At 45.3% G+C, this 16,971-nt stretch overlaps 1 protein-coding gene and 1 long non-coding RNA gene across 2 annotated transcripts in view; both read left to right on the forward strand.

Moving 5' to 3' along the window:
- Nucleotides 1-486: 486 nt before the first annotated feature.
- HHEX (hematopoietically expressed homeobox) lies at nucleotides 487-6,147 on the forward strand. The gene is made up of 4 exons (XM_005565955.5): nucleotides 487-879; nucleotides 2,881-3,059; nucleotides 3,216-3,266; nucleotides 5,052-6,147. The coding sequence occupies exons 1-4, from the start codon at nucleotides 519-521 to the stop codon at nucleotides 5,271-5,273; spliced, it is 813 nt and encodes a 270-aa protein (XP_005566012.1). The 5' UTR covers nucleotides 487-518; the 3' UTR covers nucleotides 5,274-6,147.
- A 3,828-nt stretch (nucleotides 6,148-9,975) lies between these two features.
- LOC102130565 (uncharacterized) overlaps nucleotides 9,976-16,971 on the forward strand; it is a 61,753-nt gene continuing 54,757 nt past the window's right edge. Inside the window, exon 1 of the long non-coding RNA XR_001493542.4 lies at nucleotides 9,976-10,166. This is a non-coding gene — a long non-coding RNA (uncharacterized lncRNA). The remainder of the gene's footprint in view (nucleotides 10,167-16,971) is intronic.

A 16,971-nucleotide genomic window follows, 5' to 3' on the forward strand; every position in this document is an offset into this window, starting at 1 on the left:
GCGGCCTCTGCTCCCGCCGAGTCCCGCTGCTCCCCGCCTGGAAACGCCTGCTGCCACCCCGGTCCCGGGGCCGGACGGCGCTCCCGAATTTCGGCAGAGGTGCCTCGGGACCGCGGACAGGGCCGCTGGAGCCCGCACTCCAGGCGGCCGCCTTCCTCGCGCCTCCCCCGACGCACGCGGCCCCGGGCTTCCCTCGAGGGCGTCCTCAGCCGGGGTGCCTGGAGCCCCGAGGGGCGACGGCGGCGGCGGGGAACCAGGGAGCCAGGTCCCCGGAGCCTGGGAGCAAGCGCGTCCCAGGGGCGGGGAGCTCGGCCGGCAGGGCGGGCCGGGGTGGGGGCGGGCGGCAGCTCCTGGGGCCCCGCGCCATTGGCCGCAGGGCCCGGCGGCAGGAAGGGGCCAGCAAGCGCGGCCCCACCCCGCGGCCGGCGGAGCCTATCGCCGGGAGCGCGGAGCGCGGATAAATGTAGCGCCGCGGCGCGAGCTAGTAGCTCTGCGAAGGGCCGGAGCGCGGCGGAGCCATGCAGTACCCGCACCCCGGGCCGGCGGCGGGCGCCGTGGGGGTGCCGCTGTATGCGCCTACGCCGCTGCTGCAGCCAGCACACCCGACGCCCTTTTACATCGAGGACATCCTGGGCCGCGGGCCCGCCGCGCCCACGCCCGCCCCCACGCTGCCGTCCCCCAACTCCTCCTTCACCAGCCTCGTGTCCCCCTACCGGACCCCGGTGTACGAGCCCACGCCGATCCACCCCGCCTTCTCGCACCACTCCGCCGCCGCACTGGCCGCTGCCTACGGACCCGGCGGCTTCGGGGGCCCTCTCTACCCCTTCCCGCGGACGGTGAACGACTACACGCACGCCCTGCTCCGCCACGACCCCCTGGGTAAGGCGGCCGGGCGAGGGTGGGGGTGAGGAGGCGCCACCCGGCAGGTGGCAGCCCCGGGGAGGCCAAGGGGGCGAAGGGGCCAGGCCGTAGACGGCTGTGGCAAAAGCGATGGAAAAAAGGCTGTGGGTCACGCGCGGCGACAGGAGGCGCGCGGCCGGGGCTGACCGCACCGTGACTCAGATTGGTTTTCCTGCACCTTGCAGGCGTCGGGGCCCGCGGGCCGGCGATAGACCTCGCGGCGAGAGCAGCCGTGGACCGCGCGTGTCACCCGGGGTGGGGCTCCCTTAGCGGGAGGGATGGGGAAAGGGGCGTCGAGGCGCCTGGGCCGGCCCCCGTGGGGCAGCCGGGCCCGGGTGACTACGGGGCTGGACCTGGTTCAACAGGCTTGTGCAGTGAAAGAGCCTGACCCTTTCCGTTCATACAGGAAATCTTGAGTTCTCGATAGGAGTAAATCTGGTTTCAGAAGCTGTTAAGTGTTTTCCTGGCTGCATGAAGCAGACCCTTCCCCCGGAGTAGTGCACGCTGCTGATTATTTTATCGACATCCTCAATACAGACAAATTCAGGAAACACTCGACTTCTGATAGCCGGGATCCGTTTTTCTGATATTGTTCATTTCCTCTGTGTGGGATGTGACTTTATGGCAGCTAAAATAACCAGTTGCTTCCTATTTTTTTTTTCGAGGCTGTTTTGCACCAGTCTGAAGCCTGACGCAAGCAAAATCTCGAAAAAACAATGCTAGCTTTCAAAGCGTTGAGGTGCAGGCCTGCACACTGACGGACACACCGACCGACACTACTTTGGGAGTAGGAAGCAGCAGCTGCTGGTCGCCAGTTAGGAAGGGAAGCAGGGACACATAGGGCATATATTCCAGAACTTCGGGGCTTGTCCCCTCGCTGTGCGGCCTAAGAAATAAGCCGCCCGTGGTCCGCGCTGTGGGTGACCCTTGGCGCCTTCGAGGTCTGGAGCCCTAGGGTAAATAAGGAAACGGGGCGCCTCTAGAGTTTTAAATGAACTCTGTTATTAGAAGCTTCAGTAGGGACCCTGAAAACAATTAACGTCTTAATTAGCATTTTAATGTCGCCATTATTATGGCGCGGCCTCTAGCTCGGCCCTCTACCTTACCTTCTCGCCGTTACAGGGAGGGGGATTGTATTTTTAGTTCATCTTTTTATGATTTTCAGTTGTTATCCTGTCTGATTCCAGCCTCGAGGGTTTGATGATGCGGCCCGAGCCTGGCTGTGGTCGCCTGTCGGGGCTGGAGCTGGACCCTCAGCCGGGCCGGACCTGGGGGCTAACGTTTTCACAGTGCGCCCTGAGTTTCCTTGGGTTACTGCTGGGACCGCGCAGGAGGAAGCAAAGGGTTTTTCGAGCTAGACCAACAGGAAACACATTGACGGAAATGTTGCCATAGCCCATGGGGTGGCTTTAACTGGCCGCCCCCGCGGGCTGGGTGTGAAATCAGAGGAGGCCGCGGCTCCCCCAGCCAGGATTGGAGGCTCCTCGCGCGGCCTAATGCGGGCGGCCGGGCCGGAGCGCTTCCCGCGCAGCCAGGCCTCGGCGGTGCAGCAGCCCCGCTCCTCTCCAACACGCACACACCCGGTGTTCGAAAGCGCGGCCCACCAAGGGAGATCCAACGGGGCAAAAAGTTATGTATAAATCCGAGATCCACTGGTGAAAGAGGGTCATGGTATTGTAAAACCAGCAGGTAGTGCGCATTTTTTTCGGGGTTAAAGATATGTCTGGATTTAGTTCTAGGTGTGACGGCTGTGCGTCTGTGTGTGTGTACAAGGCTGTGTGCATCTGCGGTGTCGGGTGTGACTTTGGGTATGTTTATGTGTTGATGGGAACGTGTTAGGTCCACCTGCCGGTGGGTGTATGTGAACGTGTCTGGTTGGGTGGCCTCCTGGCCAACCTTTGTCATCCCCTGGGCCCGGCAGCTCGGGTCTGGCCAGGCCGCTCCAGGGCCGTGGGTGAATGTCGCTCTTTCCGCCCGCAGGCAAACCTCTACTCTGGAGCCCCTTCTTGCAGAGGCCTCTGCATAAAAGGAAAGGCGGCCAGGTGAGGTTCTCCAACGACCAGACCATCGAGCTGGAGAAGAAGTTCGAGACGCAGAAATATCTCTCTCCGCCCGAAAGGAAGCGTCTGGCCAAGATGCTGCAGCTCAGCGAGAGACAGGTGAGCTCGTTCGGGGGCCTGGGGCCGCCTCCCGGGAAGGGAAGGCTTCTGGGGCAGGGGTCGCCGGGTCACCGAGAGAGAGGCGAGGAGCCACCCTGCCCTCTGGCACGTCCCGATGCGGGCTCGTGGCAAGTTTTCTTTCTCTCTTTTCTGTAGGTCAAAACCTGGTTTCAGAATAGACGCGCTAAATGGAGGAGATTAAAACAGGTATGGACATGGTTCTGTTTCTATGGAAATATTTTTATCACGTTATCTCAGTGCAAGGCTGTTATGGGTTGTATGCAAAAGTCATTTAAGAGACTATTTAACCTCTTCACCTTGATTAAAAAGACAAATAGTCCTGCTGAAATTCAGGATGAGTTGCTCAGGTGGCAGTAATGCTAAAAGCACCTAATGGGGTTCCTATATCAATTATGCTTGGGTTTTCACACACTGGCTAGTAAAACCCCCAGCTAATTGTTTTATAAATCCCATATGTTGTTTATCTAATTAACGCAGGAAAGATAAAGTAATTGACAGTAAATGACTTAAGCAGTTATCTTTGGGAGAAAATTGTTTCTTTTATTTACACAGCCATAATAAAACCAGGCAGAACTCAAGGGTAAATATAAAGAAACAAACACCTTTAAGTCTTGTTTGCACTGTTTTTTTAGAAGAATTAAATGTCACGGAGTTTAAAAATTATTTTCTATCTAATGCCAGCTCTTAAAATGAAATATAAAACTTGTAAGAAAATATTCAAGCCTGTTTGAAAAGTAGCTTAAACTTTCTAACAGTCTTTCTTCCAGTGACCTTGTTTCGCAATATGCGATAAAAAGTAAAGGCTAATTTGGTTTTTTAAAAGAAGGTCTATTGACTTAAAGCTAAACATTCATTTTTGATATCCTAATCTGGATATATTCTCCATAGTTATCTGATAATTGCTGAATTGTTCACTTGTCATTATATATACAGTTTATAATAAATACTTTGAAACAATGAGTAGAGAAATTTAAAGCAAAGTGGATTTTAAAATTTACTGATCATTACTTTTTCATTAAAAAGAAAGTGTCCCAAAGAATATTTTGAAATAGAAAATAAAATTCCTGTAATTTCATTACTGTAATGTGATTTAAATATTTGCAGATTCACTCTCAATTTGTGACCTTGTACATCTATTTGTTGAGACTATAGGCTTGCAACTATATAACAAATAGATGTTGTAATATTTCTGTGTAGTATTTATATGCATTTTAGACAAGCATAGGATTAAAAATTCACTAGCTTATATACTTAATAGTTCTTGGTCAAAGGCTTGACTCTAGTTTACCAGAGACCTTAAAAATAGTGGTTTCTATGTAATATGGGGATATTTCCCAGAAATTTGCCCCAGATTTTAAGTAAATTGTAGCTAATTGTCTACGTTCTCAGTTGGCAGCCTTCTTCCAGATACACATTTTTTTCTTTGCCATGATTTTTTAACTTGTTATACATTTACACATGTAGATGTTTATAAATTTGCTCCAGAAAATGAATGAAAAAAATCCAGTCTAATAATTTTGAAACTTTATTCTTAATTCACCATTTAGCATTCTTATTTTTAAAATGTCGGAAAGACTGTTAATTGGCAAGGTGTTTAAATATTTAAAGAATGAAGTTAAGGTGTATCTGTAGAGATCGGATTTTCTTTCCCCCTTAAACTTTTGAGAATATTGAAACCATGGGTCTGGGCTGGTGTTAAGTAACCAGAATTCATGTTCAATTGGTGTAATATATCACACTTATATTCATGATTGGTTCTCATCTTTTAAGCATATAATCTTTGATATGACAAACTTTTCTTACAAAGTGAGAGAAAAGCACAAGTATGTATCTCCTGAATAAGATTATAAACTAAAAACAGTAAACTAAAAATTAAAAGATGGAATCAGATGAGGAAACATTTTGATATATTCCTCTCACTATCCATATTTTATGATCCTTCCAATCTCCATTTTCATTTCTTTTATTCAGGAGAACCCTCAAAGCAATAAAAAAGAAGAACTGGAAAGTTTGGACAGTTCCTGTGATCAGAGGCAAGATTTGCCCAGTGAACAGAATAAAGGTGCTTCTTTGGATAGCTCTCAATGTTCGCCCTCCCCTGCCTCCCAGGAAGACCTTGAATCAGAGATTTCAGAGGATTCTGATCAGGAAGTGGACATTGAGGGCGATAAAGGCTATTTTAATGCTGGATGATGACCACTGGCATTGGCATGTTCAGAAAACTGGATTTAGGAATAATATTTTGCTACAGAAAATCTTCATAGAAGAACTGGAAGGCTATATAAGAAAGGGAATCAATTTTCTGGTATTCTGGAAACCTAAAAATATTTGGTGCACTGCTCAGTTAACAAACCTACATGGAGACCTTGATTTTGACTTAACAAATAGTTTATGTACCGATCTTAGGTGGTTTTCATAAAGTGACATTGTAGTGATTAAATTCATCCCCCTTTAAAAAAAAATAAGTTGTTTTCACTATTTATAAAAAAGTAATTTTGTTAAATTTAAATTTTTAAGTTACAGCTTTAAAGGTTTTAATAGGACCTTCTTGAATGTCTTTTCTGTAATCTGTGTATCTCCCACTTAATGGAAAGGCAAAGGGATACCCCAAATCCAGAGGTGCCTACATTTCAGGCAGCCTTGGAGTATTTTAAAATGAAAACATTCTTTACTTTTATATGACATTCTTATACTGGCGTCTTAAATCCAAAACCATTTCAGAGCTCTTGTCTCAGAGATGTGTGTTCTTTTTGTCGGAGATATAGCTGATAAGAATCTTAAATGCTTGTTTTGCACTATCACTTAGTACCTGTTTGACCAAGGTGTTAAGGGGATAGTACCTCCCAATTCAAGCAGAGAAACTGACCTGACTAAAATTAATCGCAGATGAACTAGAAGTCACAGCTTAATTAAATGTAAGTAGATTGTAGATACTGTTTTATATCAATGTTTATAATGTGTATATAGAATTGTTCACTGTAAAAAAAAAAAAAATGGCCCAAATGTTTTTTTTTAAATAAGTAACTTGACTGTAAAATAAAGCCGTCCGTGGGACGACTGACCTCGTTGCAAGTCTAATTCTTTGATTTAAAAAATCTGCATACCTTTTCTTGACCTCCTGGGTGCCTGGCGTGGTGCTGGGCTCTGGGGACAGGAAGTAACTGGGGCTGCATCTTGTTGGCTCTCGCTCTGAGGCCCGGGACCGCGGCTGGGTGCTTGGAATGTGGGTTGGGGTCTCTCCCGGGGCGTTTGCCTTGGGGCTCTGCTCCTGCCGGCGGATGGCGAGCCGGGCAGGTTCGAGTCCCGGGCACGCCAGGTGACGGGAAGAGCCGAGGCCCAGGCCCCCTACGCTGCGAAGCGCGGGACTGTCCGGACCCCATCGATTCGCCTCAGCCCCCGGGCTGGCCCTCGCTGTCCTTGACCGGCTGAGTCAACACCGCGTCATCTCTCCGTGGCCGGGGCTCAGGAGCCGGCTCCGCACCGCTGGGCCCGCGGTGGGGAGGTTCGTGTGGGGGGATGGGGGACCCTGGCCGAGAGGAGCGGGGAGGTGGTTTGCACTGAGAGCGGTTCTCGAACCCGGGGAACTTCAGAACCTCCTGCAGGGCTTGTGGAAGCTCATTGCCAGCCCTGTCCCTGGAGTTCTGAGCTGTTAGGACTGGGCTGGGACCGGGAATTTGTATTTCCAGCAAGCGCTGAGGTGACACCAAAGCTGCGAGCCCAGACACCACCCCTGGGGAACCACTGATGTGAGCGCTTGGGGGTGTGGAAGCAGCAGCTGGGACCGGCACTCCTCCCTCCCACCTGCTTCCCCCGGGTAACTCTGGCCAGCAAGAGGCTGGGGCGGCGGCCTGAGAGGAAGGAAAGGCGAGGGGGAACAGAAGAACGCGGGGCTTATCCAGGCTAGTGGGAGTGAGGTTTGATGGCTGAGCCCAGGGCGCAGGGTGGAGGAGGGGACACTATGAGATGGAGGGAGAATGGGGTGCTGAGGTTAGGTGGGTGTGGGGGCCCAGGTTTCTGACTCTTCAGGGTATTGCTAGTCTGTGCCAGCTGCTTGCCTAACTGAGCCATCAGGTCTCTGACATTCCAGGTAAACCATGACAGAGACCTTTTCGGGAGAGGTCTGGAAATCTCTCTCTCTAGCCTTGGCCTCCATGGAGGCCTCTAGTTGGAGAGTTGGGTACCTCCTGGCTAAGGACTTGTGAAGGAATGCCCCTACCCCTGGCCTGGCTCCCAGGGCTGTGGTACCCCCAGATATGGACACTCAGATGAAGACAGTGAAAAAGTCATTGCTCTTAGGGACTTGTCATATCCTGCCTCCTTTTTAAGAAGGCCCCTAGAATTGCAGGGGAATTAAGATTTCTGAGAAAAGCAGTACTAGCCCTTAAGCAGAGAGGTGTGGTTAGACTTGGAAGATTTGGGTTGGTGTTTTAGTTATTGGCCTCAAATCATTTGTAGAATGAAGATGGTCTAGTTGAACCACACGAACCCCTTCCAGCTCCCAAATTCCCAACTCAGTTCATGCTGTCATTATTGTTCTCCCTATTCCCCATGTCTCCTCAGCCTTGGCACCCAAAGTGGCCACCCAGAGGGAGAGTTTCCCTTCCCATCAGCTGTAGGCTCCAAGCTCCAGACCCTGCCTAACAGATTACATCAGGGTTTCAAAGGTCATAATCTGTCTCGTCTGAAAATGGGATTGTCCGTATCAGATTTTTGGAGAATGGGAGGCTTATGGATGTAATATTAAAGTAATCCTGAAACCTGTGTGTGTGTTTCACTTCTGGAGATAAACCCTGGTTAATGTTTATTCTTGAGAGTAACTGTATCATGACTATTCAGCAGAGAAATACAGACTAATGTATTGATTGACACTAGAAAATTTGAGGGGTAAAATCTAGTTTTAAAGTTGACAGTTCCCTGAAATCAGGCTGCTTTCCAGTTTCAAGCTTATCCTAACTCTCTTCAAGTCGCTCCCATTCTGAATCTAAACATGTCTTAAGAATCAAGAGCATGTTAACTGGAGGAGGTGCAATATTCTCAGGACACAGGTAGGCATTCACTTTTCTGAAGTACCCCATTGCAGATTGCCAATGAAGATTTAGAAATTCCTCCTACGATCCGGGCATTTTTCATTTGTTTGTCTTTTGGCTATTTCATGTTGAAGCAGCACGTATGACCTTTACAGCACAACTCCTGTCTTGTTTTTAACTCTTTTTATCAGGAGATTCAACTTGAAAACGGTTATCATTTAGCAGAAAGACAAACAGAAAAGCACATTTTTGTAAGCAAAACGTTAATGATTGGAAGAATTGCCCTAATTTCACCATGACAGTGTGTGATTAATCCCCTGGGTCGTGTACTTATACTTTAAGTTATTCAGTTCATTGGTCTTTGATATTCAGAACCCTTTCTAACTTAATATGATATTGATTTTGTTGGATGATGTACTTTGACTCTTTAAACAATATCACTTTTAGAGATGACTAGCCTACTGTGTAGTATTTTATTCAGAGAACTATTGCATAACATTTCTTTTTCTTACTTTTTATGGTTTTCTCAGGGTGAAAGCTGATAAGACATCTTGTGGGAAAAGAGGAAACCATCTCTGATAGTGAAAGTACCTTTTCTCTTTCAACTTTTCTGACAAGCTTGTGTGTGTGTGTGTGTGGTTTTCATTACTGTGAATACTCATCTTAGTTAATGGGGGCAGACAGGGATTCAAGAAAACTTATTTGGACTTGGGGAAAATGCATTTTGCTAGGGACAGAAGACACCAAAATTCCCACTCCAGATATATTGGCATGTGGAAGCTGATGAACTCAAAATCTCCTGATTTTGATTTTTTTTTCAAGATCTACTAATCAATGATCCTTTAAATCTGTGATTGGAGGTACTTACGTGACTACTTACAATATGGGACAGAATGTGAATACCAAACAATCACCCAGGATGCTTCTAAATGATTGGGAGTTCAAGCTGGGCATGGTGGCTCATGCCTGTAATCCACCACTTTGGGAGGCCAAGGTGGGCAGATCACTTGAGGTCAGGAGTTTGGGACAAGCCTGGCCAACATGGTGAAACTCTGTCTCTACTAAAACTACAAAATTAGCTGGGCATGGTGGCACGCACCTGTAATCCCAGCTACTCGGTAGGCTGAGGCAGGAGAATGGCTTGAACCCAGGAGGCAGAGGTTGCAGCGAGCTGAGATCATGCCACTGCACTCCAGCCTGGGTGATAGCGTGAGCCTCTGTCTCAAAAAAAGAAAAAAAAGAAAAAAGAAAAAAAGAAAAAAAAGAAATGATTAGTTCAGTATTTTGTCGTCAAAATAATCAGGTTGGACTGACATTTATTTTTCAGTCCATAGAAGTTTTAGGAAGTCCCAGTTGGGCTCTGTATATGTCTAATCTAATTTTGTCCCTTGATATGTATTTTTTGGTATTGCTGATAACTCCAGATAAGAAGCACTTTGGAGACTCATCCCACTCACCCAAAGATCTGAGACCCCAGGTCTACAGAAGAGCAGTTACCCCTTCACATGTGGCTGTAGGAAAACCAGAATCACCCCGTTGTGGATACAAGCATGGCTCGCAGCAGGGGAGATGGAACCCCCTACCCTTCTCTTGCTGGCGGGAGCCCCGGGGGACACCGGCATCCTCTGCCTACGTCCCTCAGTTCCTAGAACGGAAAGCGTCCGTCCCTGGCCCGCCGTGGGCCCCGAGTGTCAGTCAGAAAAGCTAGACAGCCCGAGTGATTCCCTTCTTCTGAGATAGCTCTTGGGTTCGCAGTTGCAGGCGGGAAACCTATTCAGTCGGATGTACACAAATCTCTCTGGAGGGCTGCGGCCAAGGGACCTTGGAGCTGGTAGAGGCATTTCCTGTCTGCGGAGGATCTTGACTTTGGAGCATCCGGCCGTCGCCGCGAGCAGCCGAACACTTTCCTGCGTCGCTACTTAAAAAAAAAAAAAAAAAAGTCACTGCCAGTATCAGGCGACTTTCCACATGAAAGCCAATGAGGCCGCTTCCCACTTTAAAAACATTTGTTTAAAACATATTTTCTAAGCATTCCTTAGACTCCTTTTTATTTTGGAAGGTGAGTTTGGTGTCCTTGAAAAACCGTAAGTATTCAAAAATCTCATTCTCTCTGAAGACAACTTCATAGATGAACAAGTATGGGAAACAGTTAACAGTAGAGGATCCCTCCCCTGATGCTCGCAGACGCTTGCAGTAAGACATGCTCATAACCTTGTTTATGTTTTTCTTTCATGGTTCATGCCCTTCCATCCTTCTGCTCCCCACTTTTCCTTCCTCATCTTATTCATTCCCTTTCTCTTTTTTCCCCCTTCCCTTTTAGGATTCCTCATCTTCATTCAGTTTACTTCCCCATTTAGAATAGAAAATGACTAATCTCCGCTCTTTGGATGTCACTATTGGGGCCAAGATTTTCTTTACATTTCTAGAAATGTTCAACTTTTAGCTGAGGTGAGAATCCTGTTTGAGGGAAATGTTGCTGGAGTCCTAATGCGTTGCTCCCATCCCACCAGGGATTTTTTTTTTTTTTAAACAAAACAAAACAAGCAATAATAATAACATAGGCCGGGCACGGTGGCTCATGCCTGTGATCCCAGCACTTTGGGAGGCGGAGGCAGGCAGATGATTTGAGGTCAGGAGTTCAAGACCAGCCTGGCCAACATGGTGAAACCCCGCCTCTGTTAAAACAAATACAAAAATTGGCACGGTGTGGTGGCAGGTGCCTGTAATCCCAGCTACTCAGGAGGCTGAGGCAGGAGAATCACTTGAACCTGGGAGGTGGAGGTTGCAGTGAGCCACTGCACTCCAGCCTGGGTAACAAAGCGGGACTCCATCTCAAAAAATAATTTTAAAAAAAAATAACATAAATAGAAGAGTAATAATCCCTGTGTCTCTAGGGTCCAGGCACTCAGTAGCACTAGAGTGTAACGGAGCTGACACAGAGAGATGCTGCAATAAGGGGTGGACAGCAGATGCTGTGGCAGAGTCCGCCAGGGACTCCCAACTAGAGAAAAGGAAAAGGAAGGCTGTTCCACGGAGAAGGACGATCCTGTACACAGGCCTGGAGGTGAAAGAGGGCAGGGAGTATGCATGACTGGACTCCAGAGATTTTGGATTTGAGAATTTTGAATGAGGGATTGTGGACCTATGTTCTTTCTACGCACCACAAAGGTCTCTGTTTTTGCATTGGCACTTTCCTCTCTCTGGAACTCTCTTCTCCCCAAATATAGCCTCATGGCTTGCTCCCTCCTCTACTTCAGACATGGCCTTCACTTGCCACCTTTCTACGTGCCAACCTCCTCTTCCTATCCCCAAAAACAATTTAATTTTCTCTATTTCACTTAATGCAATTGGATATAATATTTTTACTGTCTTATTTATTATTTGTCCTCATTGACATATGAACATCATGAGGGTAGGGATTTTTGTCTGTTTTGTTCACTGCTATGTATCTTCAGCCTGACCTATTAGGTGCTTGTTAAACATACGTTACATTAATGAATTACTGAGCGTGTACTATGTGCTGCTAAATATTATGTAAGTCTTTCACCTGCTTTATATCATTTAATCATCAACGACTGTATGAGGTAGAGGCTGTTATCAACCCCATTTTCCAGATAAGGAAACTGTCACTGAGAAATTAAGCCCAAAACCTCAATTACCATACTGGTCAATGTTGTAATGAGAAATTCCTCATTGAATCTGTTGCATTCTTGAGAAGGTATCAAATCAAGTCTAATTCTAGCTATAAGAAGAGAGTTGAGGCTTTTTTTTTTCTCATCTTATTTAATCTTTTGCCTTGATTCAAGTCTAGCATTACATCTGGAAGGGATTATGATACAGTATAGGGGATAAGCAATTTCTGTGTATGTAACATATTATTCTATTACATTAGGAAACTAATAAGCTGGGTGAAGTACCATTTTCCCCTCAGTTTTCTGGGGAAATGAGCATTATAAGATATACTTTATATCTTTCAAAGTGTTTAAAAAAAAAAAAAAGTTGGCCAGGCGTGGTGGCTCACGCCTGTAATCCCAGCACTTTGGGAGGCCGAGTCGGGCAGATCATGAGATCAAGAGATCAAGACCATCCTGACCAACATGGTGAAATCTCATCTCCACTAAAAATACAAAAATTAGCCGGGCATGGTGGTGCACTCCTGTAATCCCAGCTACTTGGGAGGCTGAGGCAGGAGAATCACTTGAACCCAGGAGGCAGAGGTTGCAGTGAGCTGAGATGGGGTCACTGCACTCCAGCCTGGAGACAAAATGAGACTTCATCTCAAAAAAAAAAAAAAAATATATATATATATATATATTTTAAATGTCCATATATATAAAATATCCATATATATAAAAGTTTGCCTCTCATCTGGCCCATTGAGGCATGTTCCACAAGGGACTCTGAACATGGCAATGTGATGGCTTACTATTTGTGTCCCCAGCATCCAGCACTGTGTTTGGCCTACAGTAAACTTTTAATAAATATCGTATTACAGAATGAAAGTGAAAGCCATGTGCCCTCCCTGAAGGAAAGGAGAGCCGTTTCTCTCCCTCCCCAAGCCCTGCACTCTCACTATACTTCCTATTCTTTGGCCACCAGAAACACAGCTTGCCTGAATGGCTTTGGGAGCACAGCAGAAAGCATAGTGGGTAGGGGCTGTAAGTGCTACAGAGACACTTGCCAGGTGCCAACTTGGGCCACAGGTGAGGGGAGGACATATTTAGGTCTATTTAAGCCTAAACAAGCTCTAAAAGAAAATGTTCTCTCCCATCTTTTTACCAGCATAAATTTGAAGAGGAAATGCTTCTGTGGTTTTATTAGCCATTTTTCCCTTTCAGACTTGGCAATTTCATTCAATTTCCAGTTCACACTTCTCAATTTCAATCAAGAGTTTTATTTAAAATATACCCAGTTTCCTGGAAAAAAAAAAATGACACTATTTGGGATGGGCTGTGATCACTACTATTTTTATCAGCATCATCTATTCAGAAAATGGAAGCAGGAAATCCAAATGTTTTAAAATTATTTCTGAAAGTATTTTATGAATTGCAAAGAAACAAGTATAGAAGGAACAGAAAGTGTTTGCTTCACATGCTCTTTCAAAGTTTTTACTTTCCTTAGCTGCTTATGGAATCTGCATTACTACAGACTTTCCATTAATTGTAGATTAGACCAGACTAATTCAATAAGTGTTTAAAAAATGGACCCTGAGTGCAGGTTCAGACGTCTAGAGGAAATGACTTGACAGTACGGAGGTGGAAAGGAGTGAGAAGTTATGATGATATATGGTGCTGTTGATCAGTTAATTGAAGGTAAAATTTTTAGCTTCACCAAGCAATTACCTGATCTCATTAAGGTCTTTAAAATCACCTAAGTACCATTTTGCCTGAGGCAGCTGCCCCTTGTTTAGAAGTTATTTCAGGCATTAAGAAAAACACAATGTTAATGGTGACCAGGGAATTTATGTGTGCAGTTTCTGGTATATATTGTTCTGAATCTTAGCCATTATTCAGTATTATCCATCCTGTATCAACATGGAGCACTAAAATATATTTACATTTTGCATATATTTACATTTCGTATTTGTTTTACTTTTCAAATGTATTTTAAAGCATGTTTACAAGATAGTTTTTTTTACAAGTAAAATTTGTCAAGAGATATGGATTGTCAATTTTTTTCAAGAAACTACTTATTACAATATAATATATATATTTTAAAAGCTCACAAATCATAGGTGTACAGCTTACAACATGACTACACTATGTAACTGGAATCTATATCTTGAAATAGAACATTACCAGATCCCAAGGAGCTCTCTTTATGCCCCCTCTAGGTCACTATCCCCAACCCCACTCCAAGGGACTCCACTAACCTGATTCCAAATCGCATAGATTCACTTGCCAATTTTTGAACTTTATGAAAGTAAAATCCCACAGTATTTTCTCTTTTATCTCCCATTCCTTTAATTTTTAGGTTTTGGTTTTTGTTTTTGTGTTTTTTTTTTTTTTTTTTGGAGACAGAGTCTTGCTCTGTCACCCAGGCTGGAGTGCAGTGGCGTGATCTCGGCTCACTGCAACCTTGCCTCCCAGGTTCAAGCAATTCTCCTGTCTCAGCCTCCTGAGTAGCTGGGATTACAGGTATCTGCCATCACACCTGGCAAATTTTTGTATTTTTAGTAGAGATGGGGTTTCACCATGTTGGGCAGACTGGTCTCGAAGTCCTGACCTCAAGTGGTCTACCCGCCTCGGCCTCCCGAAGTGCTGGGATTACAGCACTGAGCCACCATGCCCGGCTGCCCATTCCTTTAGTTTTTTGCTGGTAAAATTCATCCACGTTATGGTGTGATGTTGTTTGTTCATCCTCACTGCTGCATAGTGGTCCATTGTATGAATTTTCATGTTAGTTTAAATAATGCATCTAAATATAAAAACTGTACCATAAAATTTACATTTGAAAATGACACTGCTCACATTTTACTGGACTCCAGGACTCCTAGGTGTAGAGAAAGAAAGACAGCAGAAAGACCAGGAGCATTAGACTGTCAAGAAACAAATTACTGCAACCTTTCACATATCAGAAGGGCTGGGAATATCAGTAACCAAAATACCACTTATTTTTCCCACTCATGTGGGTTAAATGAAAAATCACCTAGGTTGGGTGCGGTTGCTCACGCTTGTGATCGCAGCACTTTGGGAGGCTGAAGCGATTGGATCACTTGTGGTCAGGAGTTCGAGACCAGCCTGGGCAACATGGTGACACCCATCTCTACTAAAAGTACCAAAAAACAACAACAACAACAACAAAAACTCTAAAAAATTAATCAGGCGTGGTGGCGGGTACCTGTAATCCCAGCTACTCGGGAGGCTGAGGCAGGAGAATTGCTTGAACCTGGGAGGCAGAGGTTGCAGTGAACTGAGATCATGCCACTGCACTCCAGCCTGGGCAACAAAGCAAGAATCCGTCTCCAAAAAGAAAAAAAAAAATTTCTAAAGACAACTTTATTTTAATTCTGGACATAGGTCTCCCTGTAGTTACAGTATTTTATTTCAGTAGTTTTAGGAATTTAGTTTGCATTCTATTCCACTTTCATTTTCTGTTGCTTTGATGTTTATGATTATAAAGCTGCTATGGGATGGTGTGCTGGATTTTATGCCTAGATTTGCTGTTAAGTAGCAATGTGACTTTGGACATGTCACTTACCTCTCTGTTTCCTCATCATAAAATGAGGCGCTTCAACCAGGTCATCTTTTTTTTTTTTTTTTCTTTTTTATTTGAAATGGAGTTTCACTCTGTCACCCAGGCTGGAGTGTAGTGGCGCAATCTTTGCTCACTGCAACCTCTGCCTCCCGGGTTCAAGAGATTCTCCTGCCTCAGCCTCCGGAGTAGCTGGGATTACAGGCACACACCACCATCCTGTCTAATATTTGTATTTTTTAGGAGAGATGAGGTTTCACCATGTTGGCCAGGCTGGTCTCAAATTCCTGACCTCAGGTGATCCACTCCCCTTGGCCTCCCAAAGTGCTAGGATTATAGGCGTGAGCCATTGCACCCAGCCTAGGTCATCTTTAATGTTGCACTTAACACTAAGACGCTATGTTTTTCTGTTCTATATCTTTCTAAGCAACATATTCATCCCCTAAACTTCAGTGGCTATGTGTTTTAGGTGTTGAGGGGAGTGAAGAATCTTTTATTTCACCAGCCTTCTGGTGTTCACTCCCTGAGCAGGACTTGTCTTATACTTAAGGTCAGTTCTAAGGTTGAATCAAGGCTCAGTCTCTATCAAAGCCTATAAAAGCTCACCCTAGGGAAGTGTTTCCCAGCTGTCCATATATTTTCAAACAAATAATAGGGTATTGAAGTAAACTCGAATGTTGATTATAATTTTTCTATCAAATTATTCAAGTATTCATTCAGAAAATATTTATTGAGCACCTACTATGTGGCAAGTGGTATGAGAAGCCCTGGGGATATAAATTTGCATAAGGTACAGTAGGATGACTTTGAAGACCAGAAAAAACATCCTTTTAATTTCCAATATTCAAGGATGAACCTATTTTTATCCTAAGCATAATTATAATTTTGCTTGCTATATAATAATTTCATGCTGTTTCAGTTCTTGAGTTTGTCTTGCAAAACTTTTGCCAAACAACCCATAGCAAAATATTTAATAACACATGGGCATTCCAAAGTCATAAATAAGAAACGAAGTGGACCTCCTTTTAGAGCATGTCCCCACAAATGCCCTCTTCTCTCCTCATTTCCATTCTGGGGTCAATGCCCACTTCACCTCCCACACAGTGTGGTTGAAATAACGATAAAAGTGTCTCCAACAGATGGCATTATCTGGCATCCCACACCCAGGACTGTCATCTCTCCCTTGACATTTCCTTCCTTTAGCATTGAGGCTGTGAATCTGCCCATCTCCCCTGGTTTCCTCCAGGTAACTCCACCTTGGGCAAGGTTTGCATTATGTGTATATATATATCTATATTTACATGTATAAAAGTATATGTATACATATTTTTAGAGGCAAGGTCTCGCTCTGTCACCCAGGCTGGAGTACAGTGGCATAATCATAGCTCACTGCAGCCTCCAACTCTTGGGCACAAGGGATCCTTCCACCTCGGGCCCGCAAGTAGCTGAGACTATAGGTGCATACTACCACACTTGGCTAATTTAAAAAAATTTTTTATAGAGGTAAGATCTCTATGTTATCCAGGCTGGTCTTGAACTCCCAGCCTTAAGCAATCCTCCTGCCTCAGCCTCCCAAAGTGCTTGGGATTACAAGCATGAGCTACCCTTTGGGCACATAATATATTATTAGGTAGAGATGGCATGGTTTCTTAATTCTCTTGTTGGGTTAA

This window comes from Macaca fascicularis, chromosome 9 (assembly GCF_037993035.2).
Source record: "Macaca fascicularis isolate 582-1 chromosome 9, T2T-MFA8v1.1".
Taxonomy (NCBI): domain Eukaryota; kingdom Metazoa; phylum Chordata; class Mammalia; order Primates; family Cercopithecidae; genus Macaca; species Macaca fascicularis.

Excerpts from the sequence above, each read along its gene's own strand:
- HHEX (XM_005565955.5), top strand. The coding sequence starts at position 519 with ATGCAGTACCCGCACCCCGGGCCGGCGGCGGGCGCCGTGGGGGTGCCG. Across the intron at positions 880-2,880 it reads GCTCCGCCACGACCCCCTGG|GCAAACCTCTACTCTGGAGC; the intron begins GTAAGGCGGCCG and ends TTCCGCCCGCAG. Across the intron at positions 3,267-5,051 it reads AATGGAGGAGATTAAAACAG|GAGAACCCTCAAAGCAATAA; the intron begins GTATGGACATGG and ends TCTTTTATTCAG.